The sequence below is a fragment of the Lagenorhynchus albirostris genome, chromosome 3 (assembly GCF_949774975.1).
Source record: "Lagenorhynchus albirostris chromosome 3, mLagAlb1.1, whole genome shotgun sequence".
Lineage (NCBI taxonomy): Eukaryota > Metazoa > Chordata > Mammalia > Artiodactyla > Delphinidae > Lagenorhynchus > Lagenorhynchus albirostris.
In genome coordinates, this window is record NC_083097.1 from 57,499,236 (window position 1) to 57,521,034 (window position 21,799).

The window sequence follows — 21,799 nt, forward strand, 5'->3', positions numbered from 1 at the left end:
GTGAAGCTGTTGCAGGGAGGGACTTTCAGGTATTTTCCCGCCGCTGCTAGATCCTTACTGCTCCAGTACTACAGAGACAGTGTCCCTTCGGCTACAGCTCTGGTTCACTAGCGCCAGGCCTCGGTCTCTCCCTCCGGCCACGCCTCCTCCTCCCCATCGTCCCGCCCACCGGGCTGGCCCCTGCGCACCAGAGCTGCGTGCGTCTCGGGACGCCATCACGTACGCCATCACGTGCGCCATCACGTCACCTTCGTGCGACACGTCTCGCCGTTCTGTTCGTGGCGTGTTTCGGCAGCTCCTTCCAGGATCCGCGTGACCTTCCGCATGTTCTACCGCACAGTCCGGGGAGGGGGCTGGCGGAGTCCAAGAACTTCTCCTTGAGGCCGGGGAGTCTCGGCGGACCCTCCGGGCCCATCGGAGGTAGGTGAAGGGGGCTCCCAATGCGGGTGGCCCAGACTCACATCGGGCCTTCTTTAGTATCTAGCATGCTCCTCTGGGGTTTCCCAGTCTCCGCGGAATAGCTAAACTCCTTAACCAGCCTCTCAGGATCCCCGCAATTTAGCTTCGACCTAGATTTTCCTCCTCTACAGTCACGTCACGTCCACACCTACTGTCCACCGTCATTAGTCGCCGGAGTAAGCCACACTACTTTAGGCTGATTTCCATCTCTGTCTTTGCTTGTGAGGTTCCCGCAGTTTGCAGTGCCCACCCACGTTAAATGGTTAATTCGTTTTAATGTTAAACTTAAAGACCCAGCTGAATTGCACACTTTGAATCTTTCTGGCAGCCGCCCAGTTACAGTTAATCGCTTCTGAGCGCTCCGTGTTCTGTACGTTACTTATAGCATACATTTGGTATTCTGCATTGTGATGTAGTAGTACCTGTTTTTCATTTAGTCCCAGTTTCTCAGCCTCTAACCTCTCCCTGATCATTTTCTTCCTATTCATTTTCACATCACTTGCATCCGTGCCTTTGCTCTGTCTGTCTTGCTTACCCTCCCCTGCCTCTAATGCTGTTCCTCACTTTAACCTGGCAAACCACTGTTCCTGTGCCTCGCTTTTTCCTTCTAAAGCTTTAAGCGATTTCTTTCAAGGCAGAGTTATGTACTCCTTTGCCTATACAGCTGACCCTTGAACACTGCGGGGGAGGGGTAGGTTTATGGGCCCCAACCTTCCCCTGAAGGATAACTTACAGTGGGCCCTCCATATGCGCGGTTCCTCTTTATCCAGGTTCCTCCACATGTTGGATTCTGCTTGTGCATTCAAAAAAACGGGAATTCTGTAGTACTGTAGTATTTATTGAAAAAAATCTGCCTCTAAGCGGACCCACGCGGTTCAAACCCGTGTTGTTCAAGGGTCAGCTCTGCGGTAGTAAGGGGCGAAGGCCCACAGGCTAGATCTGGCCCAGTGTCTGTTTTGGGGTATTCAGTGAGCCAAGAATGATTTTTATAGATGAATATTTGCAATCTATTTGATGATAGGAAACACTAACTTTGAACCAGAGTAAGTGAAATGTTTTCCCCCTCCTCCAAAAAGTCCCATTCCTTTCATTCATAAACAAAATATTGAACTTATAATTATTTGGGGCGGTTTCCTTAGTAAAAAATTGGGACGTTTTTCTTTCATGCTATATAAATAACTACATAATATCCTCCATTTTGCCTGTTGGCCTGTGAAGCCTAAAATATTTATTATTTGTCCTTTTACAGAAAAACTTCGTGGACTTGTGCTCTATAGCAGTGTTCATACAATAGATACCACCTGTGGCTTTAATTTTGTTTCCCATATAACCCAGCACAGCGCTTCCTTTCCTTCCACAAACATTCTTTGAGCACTTGTTTTTAATCTTTCAGATATGAAATGTTCAATTCAATGGGAAAAAGAGGTCATTACAAATGCAGTGTGATTATGTGCATTGACAGAAATACAGAGTCATGTAGGATTATAGAAGACAAGCCCCTGACCCAGCTTAGAAGGTGAGAGGTTTCTTGGAGGATGTGATCCTTGAGTTGAACTTTAAATGATAAATAGGAGGTAGGTAGAAAGAGGTCATTCCTGCCAGAGAGGACAAATGAAGAACAACATTGAGACAAGAAAGAGCATGGTGTGTTAAGGGAATAACGAGGGAAGCTGGAAAGGTAAGCAAGGGCAAGATCACAGAGGGCCTTACATGCCATGTAAAGGAGCTTGCACCTTCTTTTCTGGGCAGTGTTGGGCTTTGTAGCAAAAGCCAGATTTGCATGGTAGTTAGGTAACTCTGATGGCTATTTGGAAGGTAGGTAAGGGAGTCAGGGAGACCTTTAGAAGAGAAGATGTGAATTAGAGCAGTGGAACTAGGTGGAGTGGACATGTTGGAGTTTAGAAAGATTTGGGAGGTAAAATGAGCTCTTGTTAACTATTTGGATGTTAGAAGTGAGAAGGAAGGACAAGTCAAGGCTGATTCCAGATGCCAGTTACCAGCTGAAATGAGGAATATTGGAGTACATGAAGGCACTGACCATGTCTGTTTCACTCACCATTGCACCCCAGTGCCTAAAACAGTGTGTCCTACACATTATGGGTACTTCAGTGAACAGAAAACTTTTAAAATCATTGATTGCCGTGTTTCATCAAAGCCTTTAAAATATGTCACACCTGTTTATTTTGGTGTTACTGATACGGTGTTTTCAGGCTTTTGGGAAAGATGAGTTGCACCACTGAATCATTCCTCTGATATAATTGAATCTCTGTTGCAACTGAATGGTTCTGGAAAGACATTTCGGCCTAATTACATGTCAGTTAAAGTTTTAATTAATTTTTATTGTGTCACTTTAATTTAGAATTTAATTTCAGAATTGCTTTGTTCTTGTTTTCTTTCTTACTGTTTAAACATTTTAAAATTAACTTAATTTTAAGCTTCTACATCAGAATATTAGATTTTTATTTTAAGCTTTTAAATTTAATTTTAATCTTCTGCATTAGAATATTAGCTTTGTTTTCTTTTCTTCTTGGCAATTTTAGGCTTTCAGGAAGTCAGGTCCCTAGATTATGTTCTTATAGATTAAATGTCATTTTAGGTTAATTTCAGGGAACATTTGTATTTGCAGTTTCACCTTAACATTTTCTGTTGTCAGTAAGTGAACATTCTAAGCCAGTGTGTTTCTAAATGCTTTGGCTACTGGGTGGCCGAACCAGATTTATTCCCAGGTGTTGTAAATTGGTCAGTTAGGTGTGGGAACATTTGTGTATAGCCTCTGCCTATAGCTGAGTAGATAGTACACTATGGTAGCCCTATCTGTATTCTTCCTGCTTCCTTTAGATTGTCCCTTCTGTATTGAAATTAAGTGGTTACTGATCACTAATCTATAAGCTACCATACAGCTTTCTGAAAAGATGCAGAGTGAAAATCATAACTATATACAGGTTTATGAATAATAATGTGTTTATAAAATGTTTTCTTTTTCAGACGTGAGGCAGAGTCGCTTTATTTCTAACACCAATTTCAAACTATTTACCCTTGGATAACAGTGCAATTCTATGAAAGTATGGCTGGTTATAAGCCTGTAGCGATCCAGGCATATCCTGTACTTGGTGAAAAAATCACCCAAGATACACTGTACTGGAACAACTATAAGGTAAGTATAGACAAAATTAAGGGAGGGAGGTGTTTTACATTTATGTCAATTTCTTCAGCATATTTTATACTTTGGATATGCTAATAGAGAACTAATAACTAAAAATAATCTATCAGCAGCTTATAGTTTGGGTGGAAAATTTGATATCTCATATTTTTTTCTTAGAGTTATATAAAAATAAAAATCCATATTCCTTAATCAGTTTAATCATAGAAGTTATCTAGCACAGAATGGATGATTAATCAATGCCAAATGAATTAAATAAATTTTAGAATTTGAATCTCATGAAGGAAGGGTTTTTTTTTCATTTTTCTTAATCTAAGGAGGAAGTGATGCAAAATTAATTCTTCTAGACTATATGTAAAGGCTAACAAATGATTTTTTTAAAAAAGCTGAACAACTAAACAGAAAAATGGGAAAAGATTGGGATTGGGAAGGTTATAGAAAAAGAAGTTTAAGTGGCCAATAAATATATTAAAAGAGCTTCAGCTTCACTCATAATTGAAGAAGTGCAAATTAAAACAATAATTGGATTTTAGATAATAATTTATTGGATAATAAAATTATTGGATAATAATTTGGATACTTTTTCATCTTATATCGGCACAAATGAAAAATTTTGATCATCGTTGCTACTTGAGGGAGGGACATTGGTGCAGACTTTCTGGAGGGCAATTCTGGCATTATCTATTATGATAAAAATACCTTTTGGTCTTGTAAGTTCCACAGCTTGGAACTTACTCAATGAATATACTCTCCAGAATTTGTGTGTAAAGTATGTTATCTTTATGTAGAAAGATGTTCATTGAAGTGTTATTTGTAATATTAGAAATCTCAGGGACTTCCTGGTGGCGCAGTGGTTAAAAATCCGCCTGCCGATGCAGGGGACACGGGTTCGAGCCCTGGTCCGGGAAGATCCCACATGCCACGGAGCAGCTAAGCCCGTGCGCTACAACTACTGAGGCTATGCTCTAGAGCCCGTGAGCCACAACTACTGAAGCCCGCACACCTAGAGCCCATGCTCCGCAACAAGAGAGGCCACCGCAATGAGAAGCCCACGCACTGCAACGAAGAGTAGCCCCCGCTCGCCGCAACTAGAGAAGGCCTGCACGCAGCAACAAAGACCCAACGCAGCCAAAAATAAATAAATAAATTTATTTTAAAAAAAAGAAATCTCAGAAAAACCTGTTTGTTAGTAGTGAACTGGTAAATTAAATTATGATGAATCTTATAATAACTTATGCAAAGTTATTAGCTAAGGTGTTAATAAGTGAAAAAAAGGCAAGGTGCAGAACAGCCTGTGTGGTATGATCTTTGTGCCAGTTAAAAAATACATGGTTAAATATGTGCTGGTTTAGGCATAACTTTTTCCTGGTAATAATCACAGAAAACTTCACAGCTAAAGAGAAAAAGTGGGGTGTGGCTTTTCAACCATATATTTATTCACTTTAATGGCCACAGAGATTGTCTGGATGATGGGATTTGGATCTTTTTTGCTTTCTTCATACTTCTCTATTAAATACAGCCTAGTTACTAAGAACAAAAAGAAATTGTCAATAAGAAATTATATGCTTAAATATGTCTTACCAGTTGTAACTTTGTTAATACACTATTATTTTTCATTAAGACCCCTGTTCAGATCAAGGAGTTTGGTGCAGTGTCAAAAGTAGACTTTTCTCCACAGCCTCCGTATAATTATGCTGTCACAGCTTCTTCAAGGGTAAATATAATTTTTGTTTTTCTTTTATGTAGTTTACATTTACTACTGGTCTTGAGCCATCTAGTAAAATACTGTGTTTGTGTTTTTTTTTTTTTAATACTGTGTTTTTTATCTTCTTGTAGATTCACATTTATGGCCGATACTCCCAAGAACCTATAAAAACCTTTTCACGATTTAAAGACACAGCATACTGTGCTACTTTTCGGCAGGATGGTAGACTGCTTGTGGCTGGCAGTGAAGATGGTGGCATTCAGCTTTTTGATATAAGTGGCAGGGCTCCCCTCAGGCAGTTTGAAGGCCATACTAAGTAAGAGACAGTTGTTTTAATTTTTTTTTATTGAGCTATAATTAACATATGTTATATTAGTTTCAGGGGTACAGCATAATGATTCACTATATGTATATATTGTGAAACGATCACGATAAATTGAGTTAACATCTGTCACCATACAGTTACAGATAGTTGGTTTTTATGTGTTTTTGTTTTGTTTTGTATTATTGTAAGCTCTACTGGTTTTACAGGCTTTGAAAAAAACAGAGTTCTGTGAAGATTATGTACCGTCACGGACTTTATTTTCTGGTTGTTCTAGGACAGTGCTTAACTTGGTTCAGTCCTATGGTCCAGTTTGATGGGGCTCATGAATTTCCTAGAATTGTATGTGACATTTTAGGAAATGTGTGGTTATCTATGGAGATGTCCTGTAGCTTTCGTTAACTTCTCAGTGAGTTCTGTGACGCCGTTGAGGTTATAAACTGCTGATCTAAAGGCAACCTCACAACTATTAATGAGAACTCTAAAGGCTTGGACTATATTAGAGGTTGTTATTTTGAAATCAAGTTGGATTTTTTTCTACTTGGATTTGGTGTTTTGCCCCTTTATAAATTAAATGGCTAGGGACAGTTTTATATCTTTCAGGATTACCAATGTCGTCACTGAAATTTGCTGTTGATTTTAAATCTCAAAAGTGTTTTTTGTATTATCAGGATAGTCTTAGTCCATCAGTGAAACATTTTAAATATAACAAGTTCACTTAATATGATCCTACTTAGTGACAAGTGTCCTTAGAATTTTTTAAGAACTACCCATTTTGAAATTTTTCAGATTAAAGTACCTTTGTGCCAACATTTAGAACATTTACTTTCTGTTGACGTGCTAAGTAGAAATGTTAACTTATTAGAAAATATAATTTTAAGGCTACTGTTTAATATTCTTATTAACTTCATAGTACTAGGGGTATATAAATTTTAAATTGGCTTGGGGACAAATACCTGTTTTAAAGATTTTCTTATTCTCTCATGATTTCTCCCTACAATTACTGAAACTGAGCTGCTTTTTTTTCGTTATTTTGGGAAGAAGGGTGTTTGATGTCAGAAGGTGCCAGAAATAATTTTTCCTTGCTTTTTAATATACTGATCCTTGATCTTTCAGAGCAGTTCATACAGTAGATTTTACAGCTGACAAATATCATGTGGTCTCTGGGGCTGATGATTATACAGTTAAATTATGGGATATTCCAAACTCCAAAGAAATTCTGACATTCAAAGAACATTCTGATTATGTGAGGTGTGGATGTGCTAGCAAACTGAACCCAGATCTCTTTGTAACAGGTTGGTGAAATCTTTTTCTTCCCTCCTGAAGTTGGTAATTTTATTGATATACTTTAATATTGCTTTGGGACTCTTGAGGTAGAGGAGTTTTGTTTTTTGTTTTTTAAACATATTTATGGGAGTATAATTGCTTTATAATGGTGTGTTAGCTTCTGCTGTATAACAAAGTGAATCAGCTATACATATTTGTATATTCCCATTTCTCCTCCCTCTTGTGTCTCCCTGCCACCCTCCCTATCCCACCCCTCTAGGTGGACACAAAACACGGAGCTGATCTCCCTATGCTATGCAGCTGCTTCCCACTAGCTATCTATTTTACATTTGGTAGTGTATATATGTCCATGCTACTCTTATTTCGTCCCAGCTTACCCTGGGATAGAGGAGTTTTAAAAAGTTTTATAAAAAAATATGTCTCTGTTTATCCAATTGTTTTATTTTCTTTTTCTTCTGGGGATTTTTTTTTTTTTTATGAAGTCAGCTTTTTTATTTTAAGTTTATTGCTCAGACTTAAGGCAAGGTTTTTTTTGTTTTGTTTTATGGCTGCGTTGTGTCTTCGTTGCTGTGGGCCAGCTTTCTCTAGTTGCGGCGAGTGGGGGCTACCCTTTGTTGCGGTGTGCGGGTTTCTCACTGCGGTGGCCTCTATTGTTGCAGAGCACAGGCACTAGGCATGTGGGCTTCAGTAGTTGTGGCACACAGGCTCAGTAGTGGCTTGCGGGCTCTAGAGCGCAGGCACAGTAGTTGTGGTGCACGGGCTTAGTTGCTCCACGGCATGTGGGATCTTCCCAGACCAGGGGTTGAACCCGTGTCCCCTGCATTGGCAGGGGGATTCTTAACCACTGCGCCACCAGGGAAGTCCCTGGGGATTGTTCTTATCATCCTTCAGATGTGTTTGGAAACATCTGTACTCTGGTTTTCACAGGTTCTCCAGCAGCCAAGAAACAGAGATAGTGCAGTTCAGTCTTAATGGGTGCCTGTGCAAAGATTCCCAGGTGACTCAGTAGTGACAGTAGTCTGAAGATAGGAATCATTTAAGATTCTATGTAGGTTAGTGCTTCAGAAACAGTCAGTGGTACCAGAGGGTTTGGAAGTACTGTGTCTTCATGAGTATACATATGTCTTTTTAAAATTTCATCTATGCTTCTTCTTCCTTTAAAGTTTATGTTTGATTATGCACACACACACGTATAATTTTTGTTATTTTGAGTAGTGAAACTCACATAGTACAAAAATTGACATTTTAGGGTCATATGATCACACTGTGAAGATGTTTGATGCACGAACAAACCAGAGTGTTATCTCTGGTGATCATGGGCAGCCAGTGGAGAGTGTCCTGCTTTTTCCCTCTGGAGGTCTTCTGGTATCAGCAGGTATTTCTTTTAAAAATTGCTTTCACCAATATTGTTTGTCTTGAGTCAGATATTTCTTTATTAGTTACTCTTTATAATTTATCAGTGTGCACTTGAAATGCATGTCTCAGTTTTTGCTCAGTTGATAAGTGGCACAGGCAAGCAATTTTCATTTATTGAGTAGCTAATATGAGCCAGGCACTATGCTATTATAAACGTATTACCTCCAGTCCCCTAGGTGAGCCTACAAGATAGTTTTCCCTTTATTTTGCAAAAGAAAATAAATAAAAGTTTTAAGTAATTTGTCCAAGACAAAGTGGTAAGTGGCAGATCTGAAATCTCAGAACTTGAGAGCCTTCATTGTGTACTTAATCTAAAAATCCAGGTCGTACTCCTGCTGTTGTTCTTACGTAAGAGATCTGCGGCAGCTTTTGAAAACACAGGTTCTTTCAGATCTAGAATCAGGCTTATCTCTTTTTATGTGACTCTTGATTGAAGTGGCCTTACCCAGCAAATAGCTGATAGTGCTGGAGGAGAAGATAACGTGGAGTCAAAGGGGCCTTGATACATTTTTTATCAAGTTGGAACTGAGGTGCATTTAAAAAATTATAATGGAAGAAGTAAATTGTCTTTTTCCATTTGTTAAGTCAAAATTAATGTGTTGACATTAGAAGAATACATAGGTAGTGTGTAGCTTTGTTTTGTTTTTTGCTTAATTCTAAAATCCAAATAGAAGTTATCCTGTTTTATACTCTTTTCCCCAGTACCTATTTGATTTCAAAGTAAGTTGATAATATTGTCAGAGTTACCTATTTTTCTTGCTGTTATTTTGAGAAATGGAAGTACATACAAGTTGAACAGGGAGAGTGGATGCCTATATGCTAATCTCCGTCGTGTCAGTAGCTAATTGTGTGGCCTTGGGCAATCCTTTAACCAATATAGACCTTGAAAATGAGAGGTTGGGCCAGATCAGTGGTTTCAAACTGTGATCTCTCTCATGAGCTGCTACATGTAGGGAGATAGGGACTGCAAATTGGGTTCCAGGCGCTTCTACATAGTCAGGATAAGTAAGAACTTCATCCCCTCCCACCCCCAGCCCCCCAGCCTCTTTTTCCATTTTACCTACTAGACTTTTGCTTAATATTTCATTGAAAGAAAAGACGCCATAATAAAAAAATTCTTTTTAAACCCCTGGATTAAATTGCCTTTAAAGATGCTTCCAATTCTTAGAGTAAAAGTTATAGAGTTTTTCAGTTTTGTTGGGATTCACAGAATTTTTAGGAAATGAAATCTATGTTATTCTTTTCCATGGTTATACAGAATTCCTTTTGTAGAATTATTTTATTTTAATCTTGTTAAAATAAAATCTTTCTTGATTATACTTCTTATTTTGCCAGGCAGTTCTGTGTACTTTACAAATATGAAATTATTTAATCATCATAACAGGTTTTTGTGAGGTAGGAACTGTAATTATTATCAGCCACGTACCCAGTAAATAGTAGACCCAGCACTGAAACCAGGCAGTCTGGCTCTGGAATCCCTCCACTCCATGCTGTGGAGTGTCCAGTGAAGAGTGCTTTTCAGATCCTTTCATAATCAAACTAATGATTATTTCTTTTTATAGGAGGTCGTTATGTTAAAGTCTGGGACATGCTAAAAGGAGGACAGTTGCTAGTGTCTTTGAAAAATCATCATAAAACTGTGACGTGCTTATGTCTGAGCAGCTCTGGACAGAGGTTACTTTCTGGCTCACTGGATAGGTTAGCATTTTAATTTTCTTTTTGGATCATTCTTAATGTACACATGTTTACTGCTTGAGGAAATGAGTTATTTCTGCAGTATTTGTGATAGAATAAATATTCTACCAAATGATTTCCATGAAAAAAAATCTATTGAGCTGAAAATAGTTTTGACATTTCATTTACATATAGCAAACTTATTTTCTCCCTTGAGGTAATTTATTGATTTATATACTTGAGGAATTTTATTGAACCATGTGAACGTTAATCTTTTAAAATAATTTCTATTATTCTGTAGTTTTCTTTTAAAATCATTGTATGTTTGTATATTTTGAAATATTTATAATGAGTATGTGTATATATATTCTAGCTTGTATTCTTTAAAATTTAAAACTTCATGTAAAAATTTCTATACATTAATGTATAGAAATACATATTTCTAAATATTACTATTTTCAGTAGGTATTAGTGTTTCATTAATTAATGTTCTAGAACAGTGCTGTACAATAGAAATATAATGTGAGCTACATATGTAATTTTAAGTGTTTCACCAGTCATGTTTAAAAGCTAAAAGGTACTAGGTAAAATTAATTTAATAAGTTATTTACTCTAAAATATTATTTCAGTATGTATTCAATGTAAAAATTATTAATGATAGACTAGAAGCAAGTTCAGCATCGAATACATGCCCTTAATACAGTAGTAATACTTTACAGTTAAAGTAAAATATACTTGTATTTAACAGAAAAATATTTTATACTGCCTCAGTTTTAAAATTTAAGTTGAGTAAAATTAAGTAAAATAAAAAATTCCCTTCTTTTTCACTGACCACATTTTAAGTGCTCATTAGCCACATGTGGCTAGAATGATGGCCCAGTTCTAGAATTTCCTTATATTTATCTATTGTTGGTCATTTTATTTCCATATTTCCCTTTTTCACTGATATGGAAAGTCTTGGTTTTTCAGCATGTTTATTAAAAAGTATACATATTTTAAAAGCTAGAAAATATTTCTAATACAGAGGAACTTACTATGTAAATATATAGCAGATTCTCTGCAATGGTGTTACTAGGCAATTTGGGACTTGATTTTTAGATGTGTCCCTCAAAAGCTAGGTGTAAGTTGGCTCTATTCATAGTAGTTCTCAACCCAGAGTGATTTTTGTCCTCCAGCGGGCTATTTGGCACTATCTGCGGACATTTTTGGTTGTTGTCACAACTTGGGGGTGTAGTGCTGTTGGTATGCAGTGAGTAGAGGCCAAGGATGCTGCTAAACATTTTGCGGTGCACAGAACAGCCACCATTTCAAAGAATTATCCTGCCCGAAATGTCGATAATGCTGAATGAAGCTGAGAAACCCTGCTCTTTCCAGTGAACATTCATGTTGCTTTTTCTTTACTTTCAAGTTTCATTTTCAGGAGACAGTGGTCTATCCTTCTGGTGGCTGGTTGAAGTCTTTATGCAAGCATAACAATAAACAGTTCATTTTTAAAAGAGATCCAGTGATGAATTAGTTTGTAACTAATATTATTAATTGTTTTTCTTCATTGTTGTATAAGTTTTAATATTCATATATTGAGTTTCAAAAATAGAAATTTTACCTTTTATGCTCATTTCCAAGATGATTTGTGACAAAGCTTTCTTTTTCATTAGGAAGGTGAAAGTATATAGCACAAGTTCCTATAAAGTAGTCCACAGTTTTGATTATGCAGCTTCAATTTTGAGTCTTGCACTTGCAGTAAGTACTTCTGGCTCTTTTTAAAGCTTTCACTAACCTTGCCTGTTAAATGAAACTAAAATGGAATATTAGGGTTTATCTTTGTATTTGTACAAGTATTATTTTCTTCTCACCCCATTAGATAATTGCTAGAACATGTAACTTGTCTCAGTAACTAGGCATGAATTCAGATTTAGGTCCCACTCACTGCATAGCTTGAAACTAACTACACTGTTGTAGGCATTGTTAACACTAAGGACAGGACCTGGAAAGCAGATAAATCTCTCTTCAGTATATTTACCCCAAGGGTTAAATACTCCAGAAAGTCAAGTTGGCTCTCTGAGCAAAAAAAAAAGGAGAATAGGGGGCAACACAATGAAATGATGTCTCCTTTTCTTTGTTAACTGCTCCTTCTGGAATGTTCATTGTCAAGTTTCATGAGCCATTGAGGAGGAATAGATTTGAATACATTATATAGAAATTGGGAGGGGAAAAGTTATTATCAAATATTTTCTTGACAAGATTGTGGAAAGTCATGCTACCACATCATTCTGTTTCTAGGAAGAGGATGTGGGAAAAAAATTATTTTGGAAGTTTCTTACGATGTCATTAACTGTATTATTATACAAACTGCCAGTGATAATTTCCAAGTATAATTAAAAGTGCTGTCAATATAATAGTATCTTGGAGGAAAAAAATGATTTTATTCTAACTTTTTGTTGGAGTATCTATATCTGAATGGAACTCCTGTTGAAAATATGGATAAGTGGCAAACACATTATAAATGGTATTTTGAAGAAAAAGTAAGATGAATTATGAGTTAGGAATATACTAACTTATTTTTCTAATTGCTGTTAGCATGAAGATGAGGCAATAGTTGTAGGAATGACCAATGGAATACTGAGTGTTAAACATCGGAAATCTGAAGCAAAGAAGGATTCTCTTCCCAGGAGAAGAAGGCCTGCATATCGAACTTTTATTAAGGGAAAAAATTATATGAAACAACAGGTATTTATATATTTTGTGTAATTTGTTTTAAAGGTGAAATTTGTTAGAGTATCCAGCCTCATCCCTGCGCATTACTGGAAAGTGTAGTTCACATGGCATTTAGCTTCATTTTGCTTTTCTCTACCTCATTTATCTCCACATTGCTAGATTGGGGACATTAAATTAATAAGTAATGGGAAGTAAGAACTGTACTTCTTAATGCCCTGAATCATAACAATGCTGTGGTGCTCAGAACAGTGTCTTTCCCATGCTATCTGATTTGATCTTGTAAACAACCCTGAAAAAGCGTAGAGCCAATAATATCTCCATTTGGCATCTGAAGATGGAGAAGATGGAGATATAAGGAAGTTGTGTTGATCCAGGATTTCTTTACTGGGACTAGATGGCAGTTTCTCTGATTCTTGTTTTCTCTTTCTGCTGAATCACTGCTTGCTATGTAAAGAGAATTGCAGTGAATAATGTTTGCCCAGAACGGAGGTATCATGTATGTATCGTAAGTTAAAGTCATAGGACACTAAGAACACAGTGATGTGGCAGATTATTCCATTTTCATTTAATCGACAATATGGGCATATGACCATTTTTTATGATACAGTTCAAGGACACCACAGAACTATGAAAAAATACCACTACGAAGAAGTTTATTTTGAATGAAGCTCTAAAAGGATATTTGATTTTTCTCTGTAAATTTACTTTTCAATGCAGGATGACATTTTGATCAACAGACCATCAAAGAAACACCTAGAATTGTATGACAGGGATCTGAAAAACTTCCGGATCTCTAAGGCACTTGACAGAGTCCTTGAGGTGAATGAGGAATGTGTGTGTGTGTGTGTGTGTGTGTATTTTTTTTTAATTTTATTTATATTCTTTCTACTTCAAAAAAGTGGATGTAATTTGTGACACACACATATAAATAGGTTGCTAAAATCATATTGAATATGAATACCCATACTATAGAAAGATGCAGAAACTTAGGCTATGAATATATACTAGAGTTGAATATAAATGTATATTCCAGTTTCCTAGAAGCAAGGTAAAAAGGATAATGGATTGAATTTCATAATTGCTATTATCAGATAAATGAAAGATATATATCTATATTTTAGAAAAAATACACAATGTTTTTTTTCACACTGTAGTACAGAGAAATTTATCATGAGTTGTTTTTAGTTGGAACACGAAGAAAAATATAGGAATCATGTGATAGTCTTTATGTCGTTAGAAGATGCAGAAATATTCTCAAGCATAGGATTATGTATTAACCCTCTGTAAAAGCCAAAGACATAATAATAAATACCCGCAACTTCTGTAGTGTCATTTCAACAAATAGGTAACCAAATACAATTCAAGTAAGAATTCACTTATAATAGAATATAGCTAAAAACCAATTTAGAGCAATGATGGTTAACTTGGTCCATAGATTTCTTCTCTCAAATACCAGTTGTGTCAACTGAGTTTTAATAAGGGCTGGATGGTGATCAATTTTATTTTATTAATTTATTTTTTTAACATCTTTATTGGAGTATAATTGCTTTACAATGGTGTGTTAGTTTCTGCTTTATAACAAAGTGAATCAGCTATACATATACATATATCCCCATATCTCTTCCCTCTTGTGTCTCCTTCCCTCCCACCCTCCCTATCCCACCCCTCTAGGTGGTCACAAAGCACCGAGCTGATCTCCCTATGCTATGCGGTTGCTTCCCACTAGCTATCTGTTTTACATTTGGTAGTGTATATATGTCCATGCCACTCTCTCATTTTGTCCCAGCTTACCCTTCCCCCTACCTGTGTCCTCAAGTCCATTCTCTGTGTCTGCGTCTTTATTCCTATCCTGCCCCTAGGTTCTTCAGAACTATCTTTTTTTAGATTCCATATATAGGTGTTAGCATACGGTATTTGTTTTTCTCTTTCTGACTTTCTTCACTCTGTATGACAGACTCTGGGTCCATCCACCTCACTACAGATTGTGTGTGAATTTTTTATTAAGACTTTTTTTTAGAGCAGTTCTAGGTTCACAGCGCAGTTGAGGGGAAGGTACAGAGATTTCCCATATACTACCTGCCCCACACATGCATAGCCTCCCTCCTTATCAACATCCCCACCAGAGTGGTGCATTTGTTACAATTGATGTATCTACAAGGAGCTTATTTTTAAAAGAATCATTTTGTTTCTTGCCTTGTCATTACCATGACTCAAAACTGGGAAGAAAAAAACCTGTTTAAATTTGGTAATTGTTAGTGAGTTCCAAGACTATGATTTTTTTCTTGTACTGTCTTGTCTGCTCATGTTGACTCTGAAAAATTTTCTAGCCCAGTTGTGCAATAAAGACGCCTGAGATTACAGTTTCCATCATAAAGGAGCTAAACCGAAGAGGAGTCCTTGCAAATGCCCTTGCAGGTCGAGATGAAAAGGAAATCAGTCGTGTTCTTAATTTTTTGATAAGGTATGTTTTATGTCTATGAAGCGCATGTATTTCGCATCTGAAATTTTATCTCCAAATTTACTTTTAGTTTGAGCTTTGTAAAGAACTGACAGAACAGTTTAGTAAATCTATTTTAAGGATTTTTTTTCTTTAAGTTTCCAGGTTTCAGTAAACAGAATTTTTGCTTTGTAGGAATCTGTCCCAGCCAAGATTTGCCCCTGTTTTGATTAATGCTGCTGAAATAATTATTGGTAAGTAGCTGTTAAAACCTGAAAAATTGTAGCATACTTGCAGAAGTAGAGATGTCAAATAATGAAATCAAATAGATTGATATACCTTGTCTTTATCAGTTCTCCAGTGAAGACTTCATGGAGAAAACAAACAATAGTAGTAAATCAGTGCATTTTAAAGTGGGAGTAAAATGTTTATAATGGATTGGCTTTCAGTTGCTGGCACCAGGGTTATTATAATTTAAAAAAGTTTTTTCCTTAAATACCTCCAATGACCATGACTAATTTTTTTTTTTTTCAAAGAGAACAAACTATTTTCAAGAACAGAAAAAAATCTCTAGTGCTGAAAAATATAATAAAAAGCAGCCCTCTCACTCTTGTGGGCTCTCCCTTTGCGGAGCACAGGCTCCGGACACGCAGGCTCAGCGGCCATGGCTCACGGGCCCAGCCGCTCCGCGGCATGTGGGATCTTCCCGGACCGGGGCACGAACCCGTGTCCCCTGCATCGGCAGGTGGACTCTCAACCACTGCGCCACCAGGGAAGCCCCCACGACTAATTTTTAATGGGAAAATGAAAATAAGTCAGAACCTTAACACTGTACTTTCTTTAATTATTTCTTTTTGAAATACGTTTTTCAGATGGATTGTTTACTTTATGTAAAACATAAGTTGTAAAATAAGTACAGATTTTTCAATGTCTTATATTTAATATTTTTGTACTTTCTCTAAATATTGTTGTTCATGTATTGTTTAGAAAGATGTTTCTAGTAAATGTGTTTCCTCTCTCTCTTTTCTAGATATATATCTACCTGTGATTGGTCAGTCACCTGTAGTTGATAAAAAGTTTTTGTTACTTCAAGGACTTGTAGAAAAAGAGATTGATTACCAAAGAGAACTACTAGAAACCTTGGGGATGATGGATATGCTTTTTGCTACCATGACAAGGAAAGAAAGCACTTCTTTGTTGCAGCATAATACATCTGATGGATTTCTAGAGAACAAGAAGATTGAATCATAGTGTGTGCTTAACAGGACACATAAGAACTCCTAACTTGGAATAGATTTGATGCGGTTGACTACTGGGAGGAGACTCTGTTTGATACATTAAAAAAAACTATTTACAGAAGCAATTTTTTGGAAGAGACTGGAATAACTGTGCTTGGAAAATAAGAACCTGTTTTTAATCATGGTTTTCCATGTGCTATTTTGAATTATCTCCTGGCATCTTTAGCTGGAAGATGTTTTGGTCATAGTGTATGTCCATCTTGGACAAATTGACATTAATTTTTTTTTTTTTTCTTCGGTATGCGGGCCTCTCACTGTTGTGACCTCTCCCGTTGCGGAGCACAAGCTCCAGACGCGCAGGCTCAGCGGCCATGGCTCACGGGCCCAGCCGCTCCGCGGCATGTGGGATCTTCCTGGACCGGGGCACAGACCCGTGTCCCCTGCATCGGCAGGCGGACTCTCAACCACTGCACCACCAGGGAAGCCCGACATTAATTTTACTACACCAGAGTTCTGTTTCAGCATTTGAGTAGGCATTCAGAACTCTGGAGAGGGTTTCAACTAGGAATACTGCCAAAGGAACAGGGCTTTACTTTTCCCTTCTATCCTGGAAAAACAACAGCAACAAAACAAATGGCAACAACAAATAAATTCTTTCTTCACTCTAATTGGGGCACTTGGGATTCCCAAGCCCCAGCCGAGTTTGCCTCCCTCTCCTTGATGCCATCCCTTATCCCAGGCCACGTGTTCCACCTAGCTGGTAATTGGGCTGTATCTGTTCCAAGTGTGGCAAATTAGTGGCCAACTCTGAATGATTGACCCTAGTTTGACCTGTATTCAGAGAGTGTGATGAGGCAGATTTGAATACTAAAAATTGTGCTCAGCAGCCCATGGTTCTTTTTCTTTCTGTAATCTTGACTGTGCTTCTCAGAGCAAGGTCTGCAGGTAGGCCTTACAGACCATGTTTTTCCTCTTCCCCAAATATGCAGCCTTTCTACCAGCTTTTCAACTTGCTTCAGGTCAGCAGAATGATAAAATTTGCCATGTCTCGTGATTAATAGCCTTTCAGCGTTTTTTATACATATTGATATATTTGGAGCTTATTTTGAAGCTACCTACCTCTGAAAACCATTTGATCTGTGTTTAGGTTTTTTTTTTTTTTTCCTCTATTCTTAACATCATTTTGTGTTTCAGAACCCCAAGCCAGAGTAGCTTGTTTTGGAAAATACTTGTGTTTTTAAAAAAAAGTTCAATGTAATTCACATTTTTTTATAAAGAAATTCATATTTTCTTTTTGGCTTTCTGAGATGTTTCAATTCCTGATGGATAGTCACTGGTTACTGATTCCTAGCACACTGATTTTACACTTGCTACCTTTTCCACCTTCCCCCAGTTCCTTAAGTAGTTAATTATCTGTAAGGAAGTGTCAGGCCGAAGAATTCTTAAAGGAAGATTTTGTAATTGCAGTCTCCTCTTAAAATTTCAGTTCTGTGAATTCATATATATATATATATATATATATGTGTGTGTATATATATATATATATTTTTTTTTTTTTTTTCGGTACGCGGGCCTCTCACTGTTGTGGCCTCTCCCGTTGCGGAGCACAGGCTCCGGACACGCAGGCTCAGCGGCCATGGCTCACGGGCCCAGCCACTCAGCGGCATGTGGGATCCTCCCGGACCGGGGCACGAACCCGTGTCCGCTGCATCGGCAGGCGGACTCTCAACCACTGCGCCACCAGGGAAGCCCTCAGATATATTTTTTTAAAGCAGAAAAAAATATTCCTGTGTTCTGATGAGGACATATGCTCAAACAGAGGGTCTGGTTTCCCCCTCATCAATTGATTTAAGTAATCATGAAGCCCAGTGGCTTATAAGAAACCAGGAGTTTGCTTCCCTGAGTAATTATGAGATTAGTCAAGGTTAGAAACTGTGTCTTCATGTTAAGAAGGATTAATTTATTTAAATAAATTTAAAGCTTTTAAAAAAACGTAACTTCATAAATATGCTGATTGGATACTATCAATAGTAAGAATGAAAGGTTAAAGATTCTACCAAAAAACTGCCATGAACTCACAGGTGACAAGGGTTTTCCTGTACATTATTTTACTTGATTCTCACCGCAACCATCCAAGGTTGGTATTCTCATTTATCATTGAATTTACTACAGTAGTTAATTCACCCTTGAATTCCCCCAAGCTTGAGTCCCTCATGCCAGCACCCTGAACTGGCCTGCCTGCTGGGGCCCAAACCACTCATTCCCTTTAACAAAACTTCACAGAGTGCTGCCGTTTTTAGATGAAATATGTAACGATTACAAATTTTCTAAAAGGTTAGGAAACAATTCCCATAGCCATCAATACTTCAGTGTTAAGTTCAGGAATAGTTTTTTATAGTCATTGGGACAAACTAGTATTTGCTATTTGAAGTAGTATTGGAACATACCTGGCATATTACAGTATGTAACACTGGCCTTCATTTCCAACTTAAAATGCCTAACAGATTTTTAGACTTGTAAATTTTAGTTGAAATGTATTTTAAGATCTTAGAAAGCCTGCAGAAATACTGAAATATGTCAGAGAACTTAGTCACTGTACATTTAATTTATTATATTTATAAGAGTTAAGTACTTGGGAAGGTTTTGCTTGTTGGGTCAAGCATTTGAAGTGCTATTTACAAGAAAATATCTTAAAAGTGTAAATGCTATTAAACTGTTTAAAGGACTTTGGGTTGTAAATGGGATTGTTTAAAGAAATTTAGTCTGTTCAACTTAAATCAACTATCAAACATTAATTAAAAGCCCCATTTAAAATGATTATTAAAATATAGTAGTGTTTTGAATGAAATGACAGACTGTATGCTGGTGGGGATAATCCCTCTAGAGAGAGAGGGAAACTGATGATTAGAGTAGAGAGAGGGGACCAATTGCTGGAGCAGTGTGCTTGGAAGGGGGCATGGGACTGCGCGCCCAAATGGAATGGTCAGCTTCGACAGCAAATGAATAGTTTGGGCATAGTTCAAGAGGGAAGGCAGAAGATAATGGCACAGATGTAATTAGGTGTATAGCTGTGGTGCTGGGGGTTTGTGGAAGTTCTTTACTAAGTTCCTTTATGGGAAAAAACCACCAACAGAAACAGGTTGGAGAAGGAGGAGTTCAGAGGTTAGAAAGTTTGAGGAGAGAACAGAAAATGAGTACTTCCAGGGAGGTCAAGGGCTCATACTCTGGAGCCCTCTGCCTGGGTTTGAATCTTGGCTCAGCCACTCACTAGCTGTGTGCCTTTAGTCAAGTTATTTTACCATTTTGTATTTCATTTTCTTCATCTGTTAATCAGACAAACAAAATCACAAAAAGTGCTTGTGAGAATTGAGTTGATACCTGTAAAAGTAACCTGGAATATTTCTGTTGTTCACTATTGTTGGGGGAATGGATGGACTAGAAAAGGAAGTAGCATTACCGGCAGCACTAAGCCCCACATGAGGTTAATGCCATGGACTTAAAGTGGACTGTAGCTCACCATTAGTCCACGAGGTGGCAGTATTACTTCAAAAACCATGAGAAACCCGCTTTTTCCACAGCCCTTTCTCTGAATCAGTTTGGTGTTGCTGAGTCATAAGGTGAGTTCTCTCACAAAACAACCAAGGTATTTGGTTATTGTAATGTTGACACAGTGGGTTCAAAAGTCATTGATAATTATTATTAGATGCTAGCCAGAAATACGGAAATAAAATCTAACCAACAACCATTTTGAATTAAAGATTAAACTTTTCAACATTGTAGAATAATGGAAAGAACATGAGCTATGTGTTCCTGGGTAAGTCCCAGCTGCCCTGGGCCTTAGCTTCCATATCTGTTAAATGGGGCTAATATCACTTCCCTTGCAGGATTGTTGTGAGGATAAATACAAATACAAAAGTGTCTTACCTGCTTTACTGTGTTTTTCACATGTTTCTGACTGTGGAAAATCTACTTGCCCTGCACTATTTGGGAACTTTTTCTTAGCTTTTCTGATTATTAACATCATTTGGATCATTTAAGGGTTGGGTTGAAGTTTTCTATTATACTAGTATAAAGGATGTTTTTAAAATAAATTAATTGCATACACTATTAAATAAGGGGTGTAACTGATTTGAGAGAGACTGCTTACAAGCATTTTGAAAGTAAATGGTATGATTTGCATTAGGTACAAATAAGACAGTAACCCCTTATTCATGAAAACGATGTGAGTTCCCATTGGATAAGTGTTATAGTAGAAATTTTAAGCAGAATTATGTCTTTAAACATATATTAATGCAAACTTTCCTTTATTAAAACTAACTATATTAGTTGTGACTGTGATGGCTGTATTGACCAAAAGGTTGAAAATATGAACTGTGTTAATCTAATGAGGGTTGGCAATTTTTCTATAAACGTTACTGTAAAACACTGAACTCATAAGATTTTTAAAATTTTTTAAATTTATTTTTGGTTGCATTGGGTCTTCACTGCTGCGTGCAGACTTTCTCTAGTTGTGTCGAGCAGGGCTTACTCTTCATTGCGGTATGTGGGCTTCTCATTGTGGTGGCTTCTCTTGTTGTGGAGCATGGGCTCTAGAGTCCACAGGCTTCAGTAGTTGTGGCACGCAGGCTCAGTAGCGTGGCTCATGGGCTCTAGAGCGCAGGCTCAGTAGTTGTGGCACACAGGCTTAGTTGCTCCAAGGCAAGTGGGATCTTCCCAGACCAGGGCTCGAACCCGTGTCCCCTACATTGGCAGGCGGATTCTTAACTACTGTGCCACCAGGGAAGTTCCTCTCATATAAGATTTTTTCCAAGGTTTTTTCTTAACTGAGATATAATTGACATTATATTAGTTTCAGGTACACTAACAGATAGAGGCTTGACAGAGTGTTACCAATTAAAAAAAAAACCAAAACAACTCAAGTCAAAAGCAGTTTCCTCATAGGAAACAAGTGGGAAGCAGTAGTCAGATTTTTTCTTTTACTGTTGTCCCCTTAGAATAAAAGACTTTGAGGTCTACGTGCCTAACTCATTCTTATCTTTCAGTGGGAAATTATCTAAGTGATAAAGAATTGAGAAAATGAAACAGCCAGTTGCAGTGACATTTGTTGATAGCATATATGAACTTCCTTATTCTGTAATTTCTAGGAGAATATTATGAGCTCATATACATGATTTTCTACCATGACATTATTACCCATAAACCTACACGTAACCTAGTGGTTTTATTTACTTATCTTGTGAGTGCATTACAAGTTATTTAAGATAGTGCAAGTCAGTGCATTATTAATGGTAGGAAACTCTCTGGTCAACTTTTAAAGAGGACCTTGTATAATTCTGCTTTAACAATAAGTATAAGGGTAATCAAAACTGGAAAATTATGGACAAGA

General features: G+C 37.4%; 1 protein-coding gene and 1 long non-coding RNA gene across 4 annotated transcripts in view; both read left to right on the top strand.

Annotated features, from left to right (window-relative positions):
• LOC132516890 (uncharacterized) overlaps positions 1-17,704 on the top strand; it is a 41,266-nt gene extending 23,562 nt beyond the window's left edge. Inside the window, exon 2 of the long non-coding RNA XR_009539501.1 lies at positions 16,866-17,704. This is a non-coding gene — a long non-coding RNA (uncharacterized LOC132516890). The remainder of the gene's footprint in view (positions 1-16,865) is intronic.
• UTP15 (UTP15 small subunit processome component) lies at positions 272-17,081 on the top strand. 3 transcript variants are annotated; one of them, XM_060143106.1, is made up of 14 exons: positions 276-420; positions 1,853-1,975; positions 3,445-3,613; positions 5,241-5,333; positions 5,456-5,640; positions 6,763-6,941; positions 8,183-8,308; positions 9,912-10,047; positions 11,679-11,763; positions 12,601-12,750; positions 13,456-13,557; positions 15,066-15,199; positions 15,371-15,429; positions 16,206-17,081. In XM_060143106.1, the coding sequence occupies exons 3-14, from the start codon at positions 3,524-3,526 to the stop codon at positions 16,424-16,426; spliced, it is 1,560 nt and encodes a 519-aa protein (XP_059999089.1). In that variant the 5' UTR covers positions 276-420; positions 1,853-1,975; positions 3,445-3,523; the 3' UTR covers positions 16,427-17,081. The 3 variants fall into 3 exon arrangements, with proteins under 3 accessions (XP_059999091.1, XP_059999089.1, XP_059999090.1); XM_060143108.1 differs by lacking the exon at positions 15,371-15,429 and having other exon boundaries at positions 272-420; positions 16,206-16,382; XM_060143107.1 differs by lacking the exon at positions 1,853-1,975.
• Positions 17,705-21,799: the final 4,095 nt, after the last annotated feature.